The sequence below is a fragment of the Zerene cesonia genome, chromosome 28 (assembly GCF_012273895.1).
Source record: "Zerene cesonia ecotype Mississippi chromosome 28, Zerene_cesonia_1.1, whole genome shotgun sequence".
Classification (NCBI taxonomy): domain Eukaryota; kingdom Metazoa; phylum Arthropoda; class Insecta; order Lepidoptera; family Pieridae; genus Zerene; species Zerene cesonia.
Window position 1 is genome coordinate 1,601,847 of NC_052129.1, and position 22,624 is coordinate 1,624,470.

Below are 22,624 nucleotides of genomic sequence, written 5' to 3' on the forward strand. Positions count from 1 at the left end.
GTCCGTGTATCAGCGCGTCAATGTTGATGAATTTATGACGTAGACTTAGCAATGTATAGACATGAAGTTTTTATTTTTATAGGTTTTTATTTTAACAATCACCATCAAAGGAAACAAAGAGGTTGTTAAATTGACAGAATTTAGCCTTTTTTACCTCAGAACTTTCGATTGGGTGAACCGATTTTGATGATTATGTTGTTTGAAAGCTGGTGCTGGTGCAGCAATAACGTAGCACAAGGTAGCCTCATCAGTACAGTAATATCTATCCAGTAACCACGGGGAGAAAGGTAAAAAATACTCTATAAATAAAGGTTGAAATAACAAACAAATCCGCAAAATTAAACCAATCCAAATTTAAAAAACAGCAACAAATAAACGCGTCAGCATTCCACGGCACAATGGTCTATATCGAAAAGTTAACCCCAACTCTGCAAATAAAGCTTTAGTGGGAGGCGTTGTACCATAAAACAGGCAAGCCCTGAATGACCCTTTATGGCCTGTGAGTTGTAACTCTCTGGTTCATTATTCAAGATTTATTCTCTGCAAAAATGATACGAAATGATAAATGGGTTAAGACAAAGTGTTTTATGTTTGATGACGCATAGCTTAAAAACCATTTGAATGTGTGTTTTACTATCTGTTTCGCCCCGGCTCCGAACGGAGAGATTTTGTAAGGTTTTCAAATTTTAAAAGTTTATCGGAAGATAACTTTGCATTGCATATATCTCAATCGTTAAATTACAATATTCACTACATAGTATAAAACAAAATCGCTTTCTGCCGTCTGTGTGTCTGTACGATTAGATCTTAAAATTATGCAACAGGTTTTGATAGATTTGTTGAAGTGAAAACTTCTTTAGGTGCGTTGAGCGTTTTGGTAGAGGGTAAAATCCTCGGTTCGCGTCACCGACATGCTAATGATAATATTATATCTATTTAATTAAAATATCTTAACTTAATAGTTCCGTTTTCACTTCTATCGGCAGTCCAACGACTGCTACTGTTTTTTTTTTTAATAGAGTCCTTCATGAAGAAGTTTTGTGTAAGATAATATACATTACACTTCTCCGAATTTAACAAAAGCTAGTAAATAATATTACTAAGAGGAAACATTTGTGATTTGTGTGTATGTTTGTAATGTTTTCACACAAAAACTACTCAACCGATTTCAAAAATTCTTTCACCTGTAGAAGGCTACGTCTTCATTGTGTGACATAGGCACTACATCTACCTCGGGAGAAGCCGTTGGTGATAGCTAGTTAAGCATAAATCTAAATGAATATCTAAGATATTGAGCATAATTCATGAATAAGACATAATTATATACATATACCTACGATAGATTGTGAATATAAGAAAATTTTACCAATTCATCTTATTCTGTCCAGAGGAGCGCCATCTAGACAAAGTCTAGATGAACTATCTAGATTCTTCTGAACACCAAAACGTTCTGATGATACAAAACATTGCAACTAGTGCCACTATATTCCCGCAATAGTAAAAGACACTAATTATATTATTTTTGATGATACTTTTATGAAATTATTTGGTATTTTAAACATCTAATTCGATCATTAATTAAATGTAATTTTACGAATTATATAATAATGTATTTATTTTATTCAATAAAATAACGATACCTAATTTATAAAAGTTTTTTATTCAAACATCTATGTGTATAGGCATAGCTTATGAAATGGTAAGAAATAATTAATTAATATAATATTTTTTGCGTAATTTATTCGTCTATAACACCAAATGCATTATTTAATTACGGACGTATTTTTCAAGTACGACGAAATCTTTATATCTATGAATATAAATATTTTAAAATTAACAATACTAAGCTATACTATTTAATTACGCCGTTTAATTAAAAAACACATTAACACTAACATGCCGACGAATGTTTTCTAAACCATGTCCAGTTAGCATCGTTTTGCATTGTTGACTGACACGCAATGCATGATCGCAACGTACCGTCATCAACAGGTGTTCAACATACGTCATTGGATAGCAAACAATCATTAAAAATAGCGATACGCACCTCCGTCACATCTCCGGAGATTAACACGCTAATAATGTTAAAGAATCACCGTCCCACAAACGAAAACACACGTTCCCTCCAAAAGTGGACACACGAAAACATAACCTAGACACAACGGCACAATACGAATTATATCTTTATCAAATTTTAATACACAGCCCCGTTCTAGTCGTGAAACAACCGGGTTCACAGGCAAATTAAGTCGATACGTAATTAAAACTGGCACGACGCACACATAGAAAGGATCGACATAAAAATGTTGGAGTGGAAAAAAAAAGTATAGGTTTAAAATTTACCCGGTATAAATTCGTGTTTTTTTCCTCCACCTACTTATGTATAGCGACATGCGCAGTAAAGGGTTGAGATGTAACCCGGCTCGGTGAAAAGGCAAACGTTTCGGTGCTATTGTTCCTGAGGGATGGCTTTTTAACTTGGCTTGGTTATGTCTTGAAGATAGTACGTTTTTATACAGCTATTTTGCGATGCGCTCCTGACGAGTCAATACGTGATCAGATGGAATTATTAATTCAGTGTTTATAAGCTTCATAAATTGACATAAATTTATGGAAAATAGTGATTACATGCCGTATTCAAAAATAGCGACAAATACTAATGAAATCTATCAACATAGGTATGTTAATAAAACAAAAGCGATATTTAATATGACATTGTGCTATTTTTAATAATGAAGAAATCTATTTCAAGGAAGTAACGATATTTGGTGCTCTTTAAAATTTTTTATGTGTGTGAAAACTATTGTTTCAAACCATTAACACCTGATTGTTTGTTTGCTTACGGGCGAGATTGCCTTGACATTACTTCCATTTAATTGTTTTGAAAGAATGGTCATTTTACTAAATAAAACAATTATAAATGTGATAGTTTATTAGAATTCATGTACAATGGCTACTTTGTTTTTTTTTCATATGAACAATTGTTATATTTAGTAAATAAATAATATATTATCTGTATCACAAAGGCAACTTTTTTTTCAATAGCATATTAATGGAAAAGTTTATGATTGTATAGACAGGAGTCGATGAAATTTTATTCTATTTAAATCAATATCATAAATACATTATTGCTCTACTCAAAGTTTTACAACTGGCATGAAACATATTCAAATTATTATCATTTAATATATTTAAATTAATTATAAGCGATTTGGTGTTAACTCCCAGTGTGTTTTAATTTTTACAATATCTTTCACATTGATATTCAAATAAATTTAACCAAAGAATGATGCAAATCGCATGAAATTTCAACAAAAATAAATCTGCTGATGCACGTAGAAGATTAATTTGTACAGTATTATAGTAAGTTGACAGTTAAATACTAATAAGTATAAGAATAAGATACGATGATTGCTAATTGTATCAATAATAAATACAATGATTTATTGTATTGATTAAAATGTTGTATATATATTTTTAAATTATAAATAATACGCTGCTACCGGCATAACTTCGAGACCAGTAAAATTATTGTGCAGAAAATTTCAACAATTATAACTACGCTATAATTGTCACTACAGCAATTTCATTCATCGAGTTTTATATAAAAATCTTTTTTGTTTAACCTCTTTTCAAGGCGCCGTGTTACCGCCACCTAGCGGATTGTCCTGCAAACTGTTTTTCATACGTTTTTTCAGCGAACCAGCTGTGTCCGGAGAAAAAACGGTGAGAGGGCGCGAAAATAGCTTATTGAGTTTTTCGTGTGCAAAAAATGGCCACCGTTTTACTTGGCAATTTGTAATGGCGTAATTCCTTTGTATTTCATTGTTACGAGGCTAAAGTATTTTGAAATTATTACTTAAATGTCGTGGACTGTTACTTTAATTGTTTTGTATTGAAGAAACCGCGTTTTATTTTTATAGTTAGCCGTCACATAAAAGCAATTTGTACGGGTGGTTGAAAAATACGCCACGAACCAGAAGCTGTTTAAGAAAGCGCTGTATATTTGCTTCCAGCAGAATAATTTAAATTGTACAAAAATATCTATTACTGCATGAAAACAACGACATATTATTGGTATGTTATGTAAATTTTATCATTGTTTCTTTGGCACGGGAATTATAAAAAGATGGTTAAAGCATAGAAATAATGTAATAATCCATACAGTCGTACATCGAAGTCGTTAAGACAGGTCAATCATTTTTATCAAGGGACGAGACGCGGGAGGACGAGCCCGAGCTACATACGCCATGTTGTTAACATCTCGGGACATAATTCAACGGCTACCACTCGCATGTTTTAATGTAATTTTCATAATTACTATTTTAATAACTATTATTGAGTTGTGAAAACCGCGAATTCTAGAGGACGTTTTCAGCTATAACTGCAAAATCACTGGCGTTTTACCTCTGTATGCTTCTGTTTAGAAAGCGACATAGGGTTGTTACAAAATAAAAAGTGTTTGTATAATTCAATGTCAGTTTTCACAAAGTTGCAAGCGCGAATGATACGAAACTAATGAGGTTATAACATACATAGTATTTAGAGCGAATTATTCGCACGCATCAATTTATTAATTTATTGGGTAAGTCTATCCTTTTTGTGAACATTGTTGCTAACTTAACATAACTTTAACCAAAATTAAATACGGTTGCTGATAATTAAACGAAAATGATTAACATAATTAAGGCCATAAAATAGTGATATCCTTTATTAATGTAGGTATGTTGCTTTTAATTAACATTTGATACAATGTCTGTGTGTTTGCAATTTTCACGGCTAAGTCATTACAATATCTTATATATCTTATTAGTATATAGGTGGTTTCAGGGGCGATAAATCGATCTAGCTAGGAATCTTTCTTAGAAAATGTCATATTCGTGTTTTATCGACTTAAACTTACTTGATGATTAAAATTCGATTTAAACATTAAAACTGTGATGACATAAATATACATATACACCTGCGTAATTGATTGATTGATAAACTGTAAAAAATTAATATAACATATAATTTGTTTCTAATATAATATCAAACTAATTGCACTCCTGATTTTTTTCTTTAAATAACCAGTTCATATTTTTTTATTATTCTGTCGGTAAGATCGAAAAATATTATTCATATTTCATCATTTTATTAGTATGTAATTCGTACTTAAATATACCGAGCAAAGCTCGGTCATCCAGGTACTGATGATGAAACGTGATATCTATCAAATCCTACTAATATTATAAATGCGAAAGTTTGTAAGGATATGTGTGTGTTTGTTGCTCTTTCACGCAAAAGCTACTGAACCGATTGCAATAAAATTTGGTACGTAGACAGCTGGACAACTGGAATGATATATAGACAATTTTTATCCCGATATTCCTACGGGATACGGACTTATGCGGGTGAAACCGCGGGGTGCAACTAGTACTTAATAGAAATTAAATTTTTATGGGGGCGGCAATCTAACGTTTCGTAATGCTTTAGATATAGTTCACATATGCAGTTTTAAATTGTATCTCACCAGCTGCGCCCCGCGGTTTCACCCGTGTAAGTTCGTATCTCATAGGAATATCGGGATAAAAAGTTGCCTATATGTTATTCCAGTTGTCCAGCTATCTACGTACCAAATTTCAATGCAATCGGTTGAGCAGTTTTTGCGTGAAAGAGTAACAAACACACGCAGTGTTACAGTAGAATATTTAAATTTTTGTATATATTTACAATATTGGTAGAAATGAAGTTGAAGCGTGGTGTTTCTCAAGGATCTACACTTTACCCTAATCTATTTATATGTTTTATGCTTGAAAATAATAGTACAATAAACAATAACATCTGATTGGAATAAAATTATGATGATTTCAGTCATTTATTATGTATGAATTACTATCACCTTTAAATAGGCGATTATAACGCTATAATTAATGGTTCCATTAATGGCGTGCCAGTCCTTGCATAATACCATTAAAGACCATTGTTCCAATTTAATAAAACTAAGTTTTTATAACCTTTTATATATGAACACCTAGGTTACTACCATGTATATGTACATATAATATACATTCATAATTTTTTATATTGACTTTCTCTCAAATTTTAAAAAGTTTAAGATTTCATCACTGGTGGAAAAACTGCCAGAATCGAATCCCATATCTAGCACGTTCCACTAAACGCAAGGTCCTAATGCGAGTAAATCTCTCAAGATGACGGGCGGCACATGTAGACAAAAAAGGCGATTTTTCATGATTCGTGTCACCCTCGCTTGAATGCTTCTGCTGCTAACGATGACTGAAACGTTTTGTTTCGTAAATTGGTGGATTTGAACGTTTTTTACTTGATAATGTTTTGATTGATTTGTATTTGAGGTATTTGTTATTTGGTATTTATTATTAAGGTTTCTGTGATTGTTAGTTACGTTATTATCACTTATCAGTACTACTTATTGTAGATGTGTATGACTAGTAATGAAAAACAGCTGAACAATAATAAATGCTTTTTATTTCTTCCTAGACGCTTGTCCCGGATGTCAAGATTCCTGTTTTATCCCAAGGGAGCATTTAATAGGTATTAAAAGTATCTCATCACTCAAGTCAGTTCATACACTGTCTGTATAATTTAATTTAATCAAAACCCATTCAGTTGTTTCAGCGTGATTGATGGACAAACCTCCAAATAAACGAAGTTTCATATTTATAATATTAAGTGTGTATTTCTATCAATTAAGATAATACCAATGAACAAAAATTACACTAAAAGTATAACAAAGCCCATTCCATGTGTAGCATTTACAATAAAAAAAAGAAAAAAGCCCCGTGTTAGTTCTTTATCATAAATTATAACACCAAATACTCAAAATTATACTAAAAGTATAAGGAAAGGTTGTTTCGGTATATTTAACAATTATTAAATAAAGAAATAAAAAAAGCCGATATTATTCTTCGGTTTTTAGGAATCACAACACACACCACCAAAATATACCGATTTCATTGAATTAGTAAATCGCTAAAACATAACTCAATAACAGCTAATGAAATGAATACAAAAATGTCCCGGAATCAACTGCATCGCGGCCAACCGCCGGAATTCATTGGAAAAACCCAACATAAATAATGCTAATATAAACTTACAACTTATTCAATAATCATATTAAAGATAAAATGCAATTTATAATGTAGCACGCGTTCACCGCATTTATAACGTTATTACTATGATATTTATTGGACGCGAGCTTTTGATTTTATCTCGGTTATTTTGTAGACTGTGGCAATCATTGGCTGAGTTTGAATAAGGTTATTAGTACGTATATTTCAGCTGTGTACGTGTAGGTCATCGATTATATGGAAATCTGTATTTGCAGAAATTTCTAGCTTCATTAACAAAAATACGTAGTAACAATATTTTACAAATGTCGTAACCATAAAAACGACTATAACCGTTATAAAACTATTCTTGAAACTGTTAAATTACCAAGGCTAGCAATGGGAAGAAGCAATACATATTTGGTTTGATTTCCTTCACAAACATTTTAGCTGCTTTAACGCAGTTTTCATGTGTATCTGTTTGATATTTTCTGCTTATGTCGGATAGAAGACATTCTGTCTTCAAATCAATTGCTACATTTCCTATGTCTGCTGTAATATGTTTCTTTTGCTGCCCTATTATGCCTATTAGTTTTAATTAACCTTCTTTTTTACATATAATTTCGAAGCATATGGTATTTATGAAATATTTCTTTTTACTAGAAGTTTTCCAACAGTTTCCCTAACATTTATCGATAATTTATAATATTCATACCACTCCATATTACGTGTATCCAATGACGAAATATAAGTCATATAAATATTAAGATTCAGCTCATGTATAGTCAATATTCGAATACCAGAACGAATTAAATATATTAGTATTTAAAAGGGAAAATATTAATTTTAATATTTCACGCCATATTGCTTATATGGTAGATCAACATTGTTTTTAACAAGCAAATCGGTCGCTAAGATATTTCTTTTAGCTCTTAACTACGTATTTAGGTTAATACTGTAATGATAGATTATAATACGAGATAATATTGAAGGTTCTATGCTTAGCGTATAAGGGTTCCTTATATTGACTGGAAATCTTTCGGTATTTAAATTTCACCGTTGAAAGACATTTTTTTTATATAAGTATTTTCTTCTACTATGAGTATAGGTATTGGACAAATGTCAATATATTTTTAATGAGTAATAAAGCATCGTTAATTAATCAATTTGTATTAATCAATATCTGGAACCAGTGGCTTCATTTGCGTGGTGCTTACATTGGGCCAGCTCGCACCGGGGAGTACCACAACCCCACAGAAGACCGGCGTGAAATAGCATACTGCTGTGTTTCGTTCGGTGAGTGGGGGAGCCGGAGGCCCATATCCTTTTCCTTAGCCTTCCCAGTTCTTACTTTTATTTCTCTCGTCAATCCTTTCAAAAGCCGTTTCATATTTGAAGTCGGCAATTCATTTGTAGAGGCGTAAGGTCTGCTATCGAACTTACCTACCTAACATAAAAAATTATGTTAATATATCTATCGCTGTACCAAATTCCATACAAATCCAATCAGCTTTTTACGTGATAGATTGAAAACATACATCTGTTCTTTAAATCTAATTCAAAAAATATCAGCATAATTCTTTAAATATCTAAGTGGTGGAGACCAGGTATCCATAACTACTTCAAGCACCAGTCATCAACATCTTAATCTGTATAATTATTCTGTCCTATTCATATAGTTGTATGTAAAATCTGGTTATTAGTGGAAATTAAAAAGTTTACGCTCATAATATCAGTAGGTTCCCATCCCATTGGGCGCTATCGGAACTCTAATTCATCATCAGCCCATATATGTTTCCACTGCTGGGACACAGGCCTTCTATGAGGGTTCAGGCCTTAATCCACCACGCTGGCCAAGTGCGGGTTGGCAGATGTCACATGTCGTCGAACTTTATGATTCTCGGACATGCTGGTTTCCTCACGATATTTTCCTTCACCGTTTAAGCAGTGGTGATGTTATCCACATGCGCAGATAAATTGAAAAATCAATTTATTTCCTGCACGCTCGCCCGGTCTCAAACCCCGACTTATCGATTTTGAAGTCCGAGGTTCTCACCACTGAGCCACCACTGCTTTATCGGAACTCTAATTAGCAATATTATTTCCAATTACATCTTTATGCAACATTGTAGAACTACGAACAGTTATCTAATCAGACTTAAAATCCGCCTTAAAAGGCCCTTATTTAAAGACCAGGTCGGCATTTCCGTTAGACTTTAAAGAGTGATATATATTCAGTGATAAAACCTTATTATGTAAGTAAAGAAATCTGATTTCAATATGTTAGTGACTGCAGAAAGTCGGAGAAGCAATTGAATCTAAATTTATCATGTTGCATTTAAGCCTTTATCAATATACATTATAAATTTCGCGTGAAAATAATAATTATGATAATTATGCTATTATCACAAAGGATTGTTTAACTTTAGAATAATATCCTACTAATATTACAATCGTACTAATCCTATTAATCCTATTAATATTATAAATGCGAAAGTTTGTAAGGATGTGTGTGTGTTTGTTGCTCTTTCACGCAAAAACTGCTAAGCCGGTTGCAATGAAATTTGGTACGTAGACAGTTGGACAACTGGAGTAACATATAGGCAACTTTTTATCACGATATTCCTACGGGACACGGACTTACGCGGGTGAAACCGCGGGGCGCAGCTAGTTAATTTATAAAGATGTGAGTTTCTTTGTTTTAACACGCTAATCTGAGGGACTACTCGACCGATTTCATGAATTCTTTCACCATTGGTTGTGTTCGATCCCTGAGCATAGCACTAATATATATAATGAATTGTAACTGAAGATTTATTAATTTATTTATTTATAAAAATAAATAAAACGGTTTTACACCAACAACATTAATTATTAACTATCAATTTTATATTATATAACATCTCACTTAAATTTATAAATAATATATATGACAAAATGACTATTAAATACATAACATTACATAATTACAATTAATAAAAAGAGATAATAAATTAGCAAAAAAAAAAAAATCTTCTAAAAAACATATAACATTTCGATTCGATTTTCTTTCATTTTTACAGTCTCCACGGAAACCGCGTGTTTTCTCCCCCAGCATCTCAAAGGATAATTAATTTAAGAGACAAACCCTGTTTGTGGCGAAGACATCATTAATATATTTTATTCTAAGACCTGCCACCGCCCTCGTCTGTAACATCGCTCTATGGTAAGTGGAGCAGTAGTTAACTCTATTATAAATTAGAAGGAAATGTTTGCAGAAAAAACTAATAAGGTTAATGGACTGTTTATTTGGTATAAGGTTTTAAATTTAAACATTTACTTACTAGATCATTTAAAAATTATAAATGACTAGCTGTGCCCCGCGATTTCACGCGCGTTAGTCCGTATTCCGTAGGAATATCGGGGTGAAAAGTTGCCTATATGTTATTCCAGTTGTCCAGCTGTCTACGTACCAAATTTTGTTGCTATCGGTTCAGTAGTTTTTGCGTGAAAGAGCAACAAACACACACACACATCCTTACAAACTTTCGCATTTATAATATTAGTAGGATTAGTATATTAGTATTAGTATAGTATTAGTAGGAAGTAAAGACAAAGAAGAAGTAGTTGTTTGAACAATATTTTAAGTGGATAGATAAACATGTCAGTTTTATTATGTTTTCAATGATATCAAGTGTCAGTCATAGTCCATCTAACATTTTTCGCTGCATCTTTTCGTTCAATATTGGTTGTAACTGACAGATAAGCTAAACACAACATATCCAGAAGTTGTGATACTTTACCTTGATGATTTTGAACGAATCATTACGGTATTATGCTAATACTAATACTAGTGTTTGAATATAGCATTAGTATTGTAGTATTAGTGTTAATATTAACACTGCATCTGTATGCGAGGGATTTATTTCTGAATTTCGATTGGGCATTACTTCTGTAACTAGCGGTCCGCCCCGGCTTCGCCCATGGTACATATATAGCCTTCCTCAATAAATGAGCTATCTAACACTGAAAGGATTTTTCAAATCGGGCTAATAGTTCCTGAGATTAATGCGTTCAAATAAACAAACAAAAAAACTCTTCAGCTTTATAACATTAGAATAGATAAATAACTTAACACACTTTCAAATAAAACGAACGAAAAGAGGCAAATAATATAAACGCGCAAACCGAATATCGCGTATTAAGTTTCGACCCAGAGCCCAGCTCCCCATTCTGCTGAGGTTGATTAATGACGTCACCAGATCGTTAGCCCGATCATTTCCTCTGATGCTCCCACAGGATGACAGTGTTGCGAAAACACTGATCTATTTCCACGAGTCTTATGGAATTGGTCATATATGAAAATATAAAAGCGTATATGTCCGTTAAGGGCCGGCATATCACCTGTAACAGCTCTAGTGTTGCTAGTGTTTAGGGATGACTACTTAATATCAGATGGCCCATGTGGGGTAGCGGATGAAATCCAACAAGTACCTGTGACCCCTTCGCTAAAGCGGCTAGACGGACTATAGTGGGATTTTAACCGGTAAGAGTCCGACATAACCCACGGCCTCTCCCCCGAGGTCCGTGGGTGTCTATGCAAGATTTCCCCACTATAAAATACGGTGGACCATCTGCTCCTTTGCTGCGCTGCCATACAAACATCTGGTCATATGGAACTAGACTTATCTATGTCTGCGATTGGAGATCTCAATAGGTACTTAGAATAATAATTGTATCTGTGTGAAATTAATGTTTTATTTCATAAATAATTAGTGTTGCCCGCGGCTTCGCACGCGTTAATAGTAAAGTAGTTTAATAGATGTTATTGTACATATAAACCTTGCTCTTGAATGAGTCTATCTATTAAAAAAATCCCATCGAAATCCGTTGTGTAGTTTTAAAGATTTTAGCATACATAGGGACATAGGAACAGAGAATGCGATTTTGTTTTATATTAAGTAGTTATTAATGTTTTCTGACAACAAATATAAAATTAAAACATATTATGATTCATCAATGTCCCCATTGAATGAGTCTATGAGCATAATTACAGTCATCTTCCTTTCCAAATCCCTTTAAAGCGCCCATAACTACATAACCAGTAGACAAATTGCAGTCGGAAGCCGCAGAGTCGATTGGGCCGAGATCAAACCGCTACCGGAGTTCGACCGCATCGAAAGTTGATTAGCTTTTGTGGTCATTAGGAGTTAACATAATGGGATGTGTATTTTAAGATGATGTTAGTGTGTTTTGAAAAGCGGAAAGCCGGCTGTTTTAGAGCAATACGAAACTGACATTTTTGGATATTTGAATTTGGTGATGAAATATTGAATTCTTGTAGCAATGGTGATTTAATTTGTTCCACTAATTTACAATACAAAGTGTTACATATGGCCATTATAATAAAGTACAAAATAGTTTATAATACAGTTAGGTACAATGGCTCTTGTTATTCTTCTGATAAATTTCAGCTAATTCATGCCAAGTCTGTAATAAGTGACTAATGAATAGATATCAAATACTATGTTAAAAAGTATAGGAAAATTTTGATACCATACATATTTAAGAATTTTTAATGCCCTCAAAGGTATTTGATTGGTGTATTGTTACAGCATACAATAAAATCAATTAATAAAGTTACTTTAAAAAAAACTAAAAGCATCACGTGCTCTTAAACAGAGTAAGGAAGCAAATTATTGAATCCTGGCGATCCTGATCAGGATAACATGATAAAATTATGTAATTTAATGTAGACAATACGAGATAAGCGCACAAAGCTTGAATTAAATCTGTCCCTTTAGAATGGGTCAAAATCGCGTCTAATGGAGTCAGTAACACAAATATATGTATTTAGAAATTAAAAACTTTTTAACGGATTTTAAACGCGATTTATTCATTATATTATTAACCCGACGTTTCGAACACTACAGCGAGCGTGGTCACGGGGAGTGTAAAGTGTTGTCAATTTCTAAATGTATAATACTCGCGTAAAATCAAACACAAGAAAATACTACAAATATATGTATATTTGTGTAACTGTAGTGTAAGTGAAGCTTATAAAAGCATGTGTATTATCAATTTTCATAAAGTATCCATACTACAAAACGCCCATAAAACAATTAAAACAGTCATCAATGTACATCAAAAATATCAATCACAAATAATATCCCAGTTAGCTTCGGATAGCGGTTTCGAGACATAATATTTTCGTGACAAGAATGACTCGATTATAAATCTATTACAATACTCCCGTCGGTTACCCACATAGATAATTCAAATTTCCTCGCACTGCGGAACAGATGAATGACAAATTTTTAATCTATCTCAGCCCGTGCCAAAAAAAACATCAACCTGCATTGGAATCGTTCGCACGACCGAACACAATTTACCACGGCCGGCATCGTCTCTGCTCAGTTTTTCATCTTCCATTATACTCCATCAGGGCTGCCGAATGGGAGATCTTTCTGCTGTAACTGGTTGGGATGCGTGTGGAGAGGATCTTGGTTCGATGTGTCAGCTTAATATCACAATCCACACTAATATTATGGATGTGAAAATTTGTTTGTTTGGACGTAGATGTCAATCGCGCTGAAACTACTGGTTGGCTGGTTTTGAGCTGACTTGGGTTATAGGATATATTTAATCCCGATTAAATCCCTTGTGATAAAACAGCAACCTCGATAGACGGGCGGAGCCGGGACGAGCATCTAGTCTATTACAATTATTATTTTAAATTGTCTCCCTTTCTCTTAAACATAGTAATTATGTTATGGCGATTCAAATGTGCTTCTATAAGAAGTCTAATTGAATCATTAAATGTTTGAGTTTGAGTACAGAAAATTATTAAATTCTAGGCAAACTTATCAGTATCAGTTATTGTACTATTACCGATTCTTGATTAACGCGTAAAGTTTGAATTAAATCTGTCCGTTTGAAGTGTGTCACAACGAGTCTAAAAGAGACGGTTACATACAAACATACATCCATACAGATGAAGCTAAAAAAAGGATAAAAAAGCAATAATACGTATGCTTTCGTAGCTGGGAATTCACCCATATCACATAAACTATTAGACATTCATTATTCAGATTGCTTTCATCAAATCGTTCTTTTTTCTATTGATCTGTTTAACTGATGTGAAGTTATCAAATTCCTATGAAATTCTTAATAATACATAAATAAGAAACAATGTTACATTAATATTGAATACTGTTAGAATCTCAATAATTTATTTGCATGAATAGTTCTGTGCACTTGTATATTCCAGTCACGATATTCTGTTACAATAATTACATGATATACACTTTAAATAAATATAGTTTTATCTCTATTTAACCGACGTCTGAAAAATCAAGGTTCTCATTTAGAATTGTGATTTTTTTCGGTTTTGTTAGTCTATAACTCGATGAGTTTTCAACAGATTGGCGTTTCAACAGATTCTTTATTTGTTTGATAGGGGTGTTATCATTTGGTCCCATTTGAGGATTTGTTGTTGTACCTCCCCTCAGGGATGTGAGCGACATTTTTTGAAGAAAATATGAATTATTGCTTTTAGAGCGATAACTTAATTGTTACACACATTGATAAAGTTCCAAATTCTGTATTGGAACACAAAATAACATATAAATAAAAATTATAACAAAACGAGCCTCTTAAATTGTAACACACACCAAAATTGTGGTGTTCTAAATACAAAACATTAAACAAAAAAAAAATCAGTCCCCTGTTATAAAACATCATGCAATATTTTCTACAAACACATAACTACAAGGTTTATTTTATACATTCATATCTATGTAAAGATATTGGCTACATTGCCGACTGAGACATTAAAAAAAAAAAATAAAAAATCATTTTTCGGTGTCACAGACAGCCCTGTCTCCTACAGTAGTCCGCCACAAAAACTAACACGATTGCACTACGTGAATAATCATCTCGTTAACTGTTGATTTTGAGTCGCGGTGAATGACACCGTCTCCATTCATCTATCTTCTGGTGAATGGGTCCCATTGAACAGGGAAATGAACAGGTTTATCGAAAAAAAAAAAAAACTCCAAACAAATTTTTTTTTTCCACCGCCACATTTATTGGCACCGTTAGTCGTTGTAATGATTTTTACTAGTGTGTGTGTATTAAGTTGTTGCTGACCCGGCTGACGTCAGGTCTACGCGTGAACTCTTAATCGCATAGAGTTTAAATGGTTGTTATAGTTTATCATTATTCTGATGATATTAAACACAACTTTTCTAAAAAAGGGTCACTGAGGACCCAGGAGGAGAAGAAACTAATAATATAAAATAACTAGGAGAAGAACCGGATAAGCACAAAAAATTTCATCAAAATCGGTCAAGCCGTTTCGGAGGAGTATGGCAACGAAAACTGTGACACGAGAATTTTATATATTAGATGTTGATACTGCGACTACATGAGGGCTGGTCTGTGATAAAAAAATATATATAGCTCACGCATCAGTAGCCCCCAGGTCATCTTATCGTGATAGAAACCAAATAATACAGTATATTTCACTCACGAATAATGTAGTTTTCTTGGATATATAGGTCAAATACTAACTTGTCGGTGTTAAACCAATTTTCAAAGATGAAAAATCATGATACCTTTTGAATTTATCCTTATTAATAGGTATCTTATCCTTTATAACAAAGGTGTGGCTAGTTTAAGAATCTTGTTGAATCTAGCCACGTGTTACCATAGCAACCGTAAGGTGTAAAGACAATAATATATTATAATAGTTTAAAAAAACTAAAAAACACGCTTTTATCATATTTTGCAAATTGAAAAATGGAATAATTTTATCAAATTAGTGTATTGTCATCGGTCCTCAATAAATCTACAAAGTTTGAACGAAATCTGGCCGTTTAAAGTGGGTCAAAATCGCGCCAAAGAAGTCGGTTACAAACAAACATACAGGTGAAGCTAATAAAAAGCGTTTAAAAATACATCTAAAAGACAGTGTTTATACCATTCATGTCTGAGCTTCTGCGGAAGCTACAACTAATCGAATGTCTTTATTTTATATTGTTACTTGTATCTGAATGTCATTAATTGTAATCGTGTCATATATATTATTTATAAAATTAAGTGAGATGTCATATAATGTAAAAATTTATAGTTAATAATTAATGTTATTGGTGTAAAACCGTTTTAATTATTATAAATAAATAAATAAATTCTTGATACATCTGCCATAACATGCGTGTGGTCAAACATCTGACGTATTATATTCATGCTTACTAAAGCCCATGGCTTCACTCGTGTGCAGATTTTTAGAAGAAGCCTGTGTTATATTAATCTAGACTGTAATATATTCCTATATCAAATTTAACCCATGAACGTAGCAAATAAATTTATGGGGATGTGATTTTCCTTTATATGTAAAAAAATGGCTTGATTATGTTAAATAACTATTAAATAACCTACATTAATATCAGTTTTAAGATTTATCCACCGTCACATCCGATCATTTTTTAATTTTCCCATATAATTTTATTCCATATTATTTATCCTCACGAATACTTTTTCTTTTTCAAACATTTTAAACGGAGTTTCGCTGTAATTAAGCACACAATTGAAGCTGTAAATATAAACTGTTGGTTTACCTTAACCGAAGTCGGTCCATTAGTGTAACGGTATGCACGTGCAAATATGCAGTATGGGCTTAAGTTTGATTCCGATGAGAAGCGAAGGATACTTTGTGAAATACAGTTGATGAGAACGGTTTTTAACATGTTTATCTTAATATTTTAGGGAAGATTTGATGTCTTGGATGCGGACAGTGCGCAAAAATTAATCCGATATCGCAAAATTTATCAACTTGAAGGCTACATATTAAGATGTTTTTATAACACAAGCGAGCAATTTTTTTGTTTGATTTTTATACTGGTGAACTCCGAGGAAAGTGTTTTTCTGCTTCAACAGCTTTACCCACATCATTTTGAAGAAAACTTTATTTTGAATGAATTAACAGTTCGAGCAAAAAGACTGACTTCATGTATTGTTAGTTAGTTTAAATGAGGTTGTAGCTAGTAGGATTCCTAATTAAAAGTCACATCATTTAAGCCCACCAGGAATGTCTGACATCATCTAAGTACCTACGACATGCATAAAATTCCAAATGACATCCAGAAAACGAAAAAAATCGTTTATCTTAACAATACCTATTACGTACTATTGGATCTTTGCTAAAAATAAAGATCTAATAGCTAGTCCGGTTAAAGCATTGCCAACTATTAAACCAGGCCCTTCAAAGGATGTCAGTAATGTCCCATCAACCCTATAATAGGCTATGCTAAATACTTCGATTCGTTCACACGTGATTTTTCTTGCATAGCTTCTTAAACTAATGACTATGGATAACAATTTTTTACAGTTATGTGGTTTTATTGTGTAAAAAATATGGAGGGGATTAAAATATTTGTTTGAATGGTTTTATTGCACAATTATTGGGCTGAAATATAATGTTACTGCTTATGGGAAGTTGAATAGAATCTATATGAATAAGAATTAATCGGTAAATGTTTTGCTAAGCGTATAACACAAGAACGGCTCGATCAATTCAGACAATTTTTCACTATGGAAAAATAGCGTTCCACGGATGAAGCCAGGTTGGACCGCTAGTAATTTTAATAAGGGAATTACCAATTAATATAATAAAAAAAAATATAGGTAATATTATGATAAAATTTTAAATATACTAAGTTTAACATATTATTACATCTTTAAAAAGAATTATTAACTAGACACTACTGAAATACGTTTATATGAAAAATGTCATTAACAGGAGACTCATTTAACAGTCTTCTGCTCTGCAAGTTGCAATGCTAAATGTCCAGCATTCTTTAGTATCTATTCCTTTATTTGAACAACTAATGAGAGGAAACTATCGGTTACTTATTAGATTGATTACAATTAATTAGTCGCACAGTCGTGTTGGCTCTGGAACATATGCAAATCTATAATTAATTTCTAGGGTATTATTTATTATTTTCTTAATAACGCGTTGTGACGACGAGGTAATATAATAATGTAAGATGCTTCCCTAAGTCTGTGTTCCCTGATGAGTACAATCTGGAGGTCTTCAAGAGAAGAGTGAACAGGTGCCTTCTAGGGAAGCGCGCTCCATCTTAGACCACATCTCAGCTTACCATCAGGCAAGATCGTGGTCAAGCGCTTCCCTAACAACATGTTTATATAGAAGTATGAAGAAGGACAACGCTTCAAAAAGAATCGTGTAAGAGTTTGCAAGAGATTTTGTCAGAAGACAAGCATGACTCAGCATTTAATGTTTTCTTATGTTTGATTCTACCACGCTCGCTGTAGAGCTCGAAACGTCGGGTTAACAATATAATGAATAAATCGCGTTTAAAATCCGTTAAAAAGTTTTTAATTTCTAAACTTAACATTTAGTTAAGGTATAATCCCACTCTATGATCTTGTTAAACCAAAAAAGCTTTCATCCATTCATTGAGAAGTAATAAGGTAATTTACCTCATATTAAAAACGAGAATACATAGCTTAGAATATAACGCTAGTTTACATATAAATGAAAGACAATTTTCGCAGTATTCCCATCACAATAAATTAAAATCCTATCAAGGTAACCTTCAACCAGTCTACTATTTATCTATCCTCAGTGACATTCCATCCAGATAGTTCATTCAACTGCTGCCGTGCTAATGATCTGATACTAGTGTGCTGATTTGACATGGACGCGTGCTGTCTTTGATATGCACGACCATTAGGTTCAAATATCAATAATTTGTGAAGACTGCATCAGTGGTGATTATATTGGCTCACACTGCAAGACACTGCAACTGTGGTAAACTATCCTACTAATATTATAAATGCGTAAGTTTGTAAGGACGTGTGCGTGTTTGTTACTCTTTCACGCAAACGTTCTTGAACTGATTGCAATGAAATTTGGTACGTAGATAGCTGGATAACTGGAATAACGTATAGACAACTTTTTATCCCGATATTCCAACGGGATATGATTTAGGCGAGTGAAATCGCGAGCGCAGCTAGTAGATTATATTGCTAAAGTTGTATTAGATTTGGACCTGACTGATCGTAACCCGAGCGATGATAGTTCAATATCTAGTTTTATATTTTATTACCATATCTGTTGAATTTGAATGTAATAAGTCAAAAGGAATTAGATGATAACAAAGTTTAGATATATACATTGAGAAATAAACATTTTATTATTTAGATTAATTAGCTAACTACGTATAACCAATTGCATTATACATGGGACAAGATGTGTGAGTTAATTGTACTTACCTATCACGAATTGATTGCCAGGTACGTATGCTAAAACTGTAATATGTTAGATAACTATATATCAGTAAACACATACAAATATAGTTCGGTTCACCTGAATGCTACTGTATACTAATTGAATATTGACGTGCATTTATACATCAGACATCAGTAATCAGTATAGTTTTTTTTTCACTATCCCAGAACTTCATTTCCTTTCTTACCAAGTTGCCTGGTAGAGATTGCTGTGTAGCAATAGTGCAGCCTCTACAAAATATGCCTTTTTTGTATATTGTTTAACTTGTTACTTCTAAGTTTTGTGCAATAAAGTATTTTAAATAAATAAATAAATATGATATATAAAGTTAACATAGAATGATTAAATTTGCCCATATTCTTGGATTCTGACGTTTTTCCTATATAAATTGCTGAAAAGTTAAAATTAAAAAATAAACATCTACAATATAGACTAAGAAAAGCTGTCTGATTATTTCTTACAAAGCTAACGTTGCTGCCATGTGATAATCAGAAAAAACATTAAAAAATCCTGGACGTCCTTTTCCATACAGAAGGAACTTCTACAATTTCCTGGCGAAGCGTTATAAAATATAAAAACCCGGCGCCCGGGTATTAACGTAATTATATAGTGTAGTATTCTATTTCCGATAACATCCTATTTCTTACTTGCAATCCACTGGAATAGGGAATTTATGGACTGTGGTACTTTTTTTCTATATTTTTCAAACCACATCACAGAGTCCAGAGTCCAGAGTTGGTAGATTACGTCAAGTTAAGAGATCGTAGTCGTCAATATATCGAAGCAGTTATTAACCTTTTTTAATTTGTGAGTCAATACCTATGGACACTAGAAATGGGCTTTGATTATGTGATAATAAAACAATTTAGATGATAGACGTTTTAAAGGAACCAAAAAGTTATTATATAATAATAACACATTTCCTGCATGTGCTTGGAAATACGCTTCTGTAGATGTCGCTACCGGGTTGCGTCCGTGCGTCCGAATTAAGATGAAGTAGCCCTTCTGGCTGAAATGGAAGTCCACCCAAGAAAATGCATTAGCTTATTTAATAAGAAACTTGATTTTATAAAATCTTTTAATAAGATATAAATGCTATTTTAAAGTATAAGGAGTTTAATCACTATATTGTAAATGTAAAAGTTTGTAAGGATGTGTGTGTGTGTCTGTTGCTCTTTCACACAAAAACTACTGAACCGATTTTAATGATATTTGGTACATAGACAGCTGGACCAGTGGAATAACATATAGGCAACTTTTTATCCCGATATTCCTACGGAATAAGGAATTAGGCGGGTGAAACCGCGGGGCGCTTGCAATTACCGTTTTAATACGAAAACAGTTGGCATAACTGACTCATAGGAATAACTTTGTTTGAAACGGTATGTCTTAGGTCCAGTACAAAACGTGGACAAACTGAAGGAGAAAGAGTATAATCTTCTTATATATAAAATTCTCGTGTCACAATGTTAGTCTCTATACTCCTCCGAAACGGCTTGACCGATTCCTCTGAAATTTGGTAAGCATATTGGGTAGGTCTGAGAATCGGCTAACATCTATTTTTCACACCCCTAAATGATAAGAGTAAGGCAGAACAGCGTTTGCCGGGTGCAGCTAGTAATTAAATATAAATAACTTAGAGCTACCATCACACACACTGGGATTGATTCAGAAAGCAGCCATCCTTAACACGTGCCGAATTACACGAAAGTTCCTCACGTCGTCCACATTATCATCAACATAATTAATATAAACATAAAATATTATTCTGTTGCACGCTTGGCCTAGACCCGCGTGTTGCGTATCCCTTCTAAAGCAGAGGAGAAAATAAAAAATAACAAAACAATTATAATATATTTCCTCAAACTTACAACTACAGTTACAAGAAACACAATTAAGAAAAATAGACAGGACTGGTGTCTGGGATAGGCAACGCTTAAATATATTTGATTACATATAAATAAAATCATAAAGTACATCACTTAGACTTTAAGTTTAGAGGATAAGTATTGGAGCAAAAAGTAAAATAAAGGAAATCTTAAACTTACAAAAGTATGCGTGTATGTGTGAGTGTGCGTGGGTGTGTGGGTGTGTGTGTGTGTGTGTGTGTGTGTGTGTGTGTGTGCGTGTGTATGAATGTGTGTGTACATGTGTGCGAATGTGTGTGTGTGTGTGCCTGATGAGAGCTTATACAATTTACTGTGAAACCCTTGCTTTTTTTTTATGTTACAGTCGGCAATGGAGCTGGTGGGACGCCTGATGGTAAGCGCTACCACCGCCCATGAACATTTGAAGAGGCATAAGGTCCATTGCAGACCTTACGCCTATACAAATGGATTGCCGACTTTTGGGAAGGGATTAAGAAAGGATTGGCGATAGGAATAAAGGAAAGGACTGGGAAGGGTAAGGAAAAGGATATAGGCCTCCGGCTCCCCCACTCACCGAACGAAACACAGCAGAATGCTATTTCACGCCGGTCTTCTGTGGGGGTGTGGTACTTCTCCGGTGCGAGCTGGCCCAATTCGTGCCGAAGCGTGCTCGACTACCACATACTTCTGCTTCCATTAATAATGCTTAGCCATAAATCCAGGATTCTTACCTTAATAGGTGGTGCGTAGTCGACAGCCATCATGCAGTCACTATTCACACCAGCTTCAGTCTTTATCATGGGTGGCCCGTGGTACAGTTGCCCCATTTGGTGGTGGTGCATCCCCCCCTCGCCACGACTGTACCACGTGGTATACATCCCGTAGTTGTCACAACAGTCACTCATAAATGCATTTTAATAATCCAGTTAGTTCGTTAAATAGGCTCAGTTCGACTGAATCACGCCTGTCCGTAACCGCACTTTCATTGTTAACTGATTTGTCGAACTAGTCCGTTTAATCCAACTGGTTAGCTGATTAACTGAATTAACTGGATTGGATTAATTGAATTTATGTAGCTAGGTATATAAAGCACAGATTTGATATTGCACTGAGTTCATTATGTTTTAATTGATCACTTCGCGGTATTTTTATGTCTCACACGATACAGCATCTGGAACAAAGGAAAGATGCGTTTGATAAAGTTTTACTCTGTGCCAAAGATAGATAACTAGCTGTTCGCCCCGGATTCGCCTGTGGTACATATATAGCCTATTTCACTCACTAAAGACGCAGCTATCTAATGAAGATATAATTTTTGAAATCGGTCCAGTGGTTTTTGCGTGAAAACGTTACAAACACACAAAAGTTTTCACTTTATAATATTACTATAT

At 33.5% G+C, this 22,624-nt stretch overlaps 1 protein-coding gene across 3 annotated transcripts in view; it reads right to left on the reverse strand.

Annotated features, from left to right (window-relative positions):
- Positions 1-22,354, reverse strand: part of LOC119837572 (zinc finger protein rotund-like) — a 137,610-nt gene extending 115,256 nt beyond the window's left edge. For 2 of the 3 annotated variants that reach the window (XM_038363199.1, XM_038363198.1), the window contains exon 1: positions 21,965-22,354. In XM_038363199.1, the coding sequence (XP_038219127.1) occupies positions 21,965-22,138 (174 nt within the window). In that variant the 5' untranslated portion in view covers positions 22,139-22,354. The remainder of the gene's footprint in view (positions 1-21,964) is intronic. The other variant, XM_038363200.1, reaches the window with a different exon arrangement.
- Between the last annotated feature and the right edge of the window lie 270 nt (positions 22,355-22,624).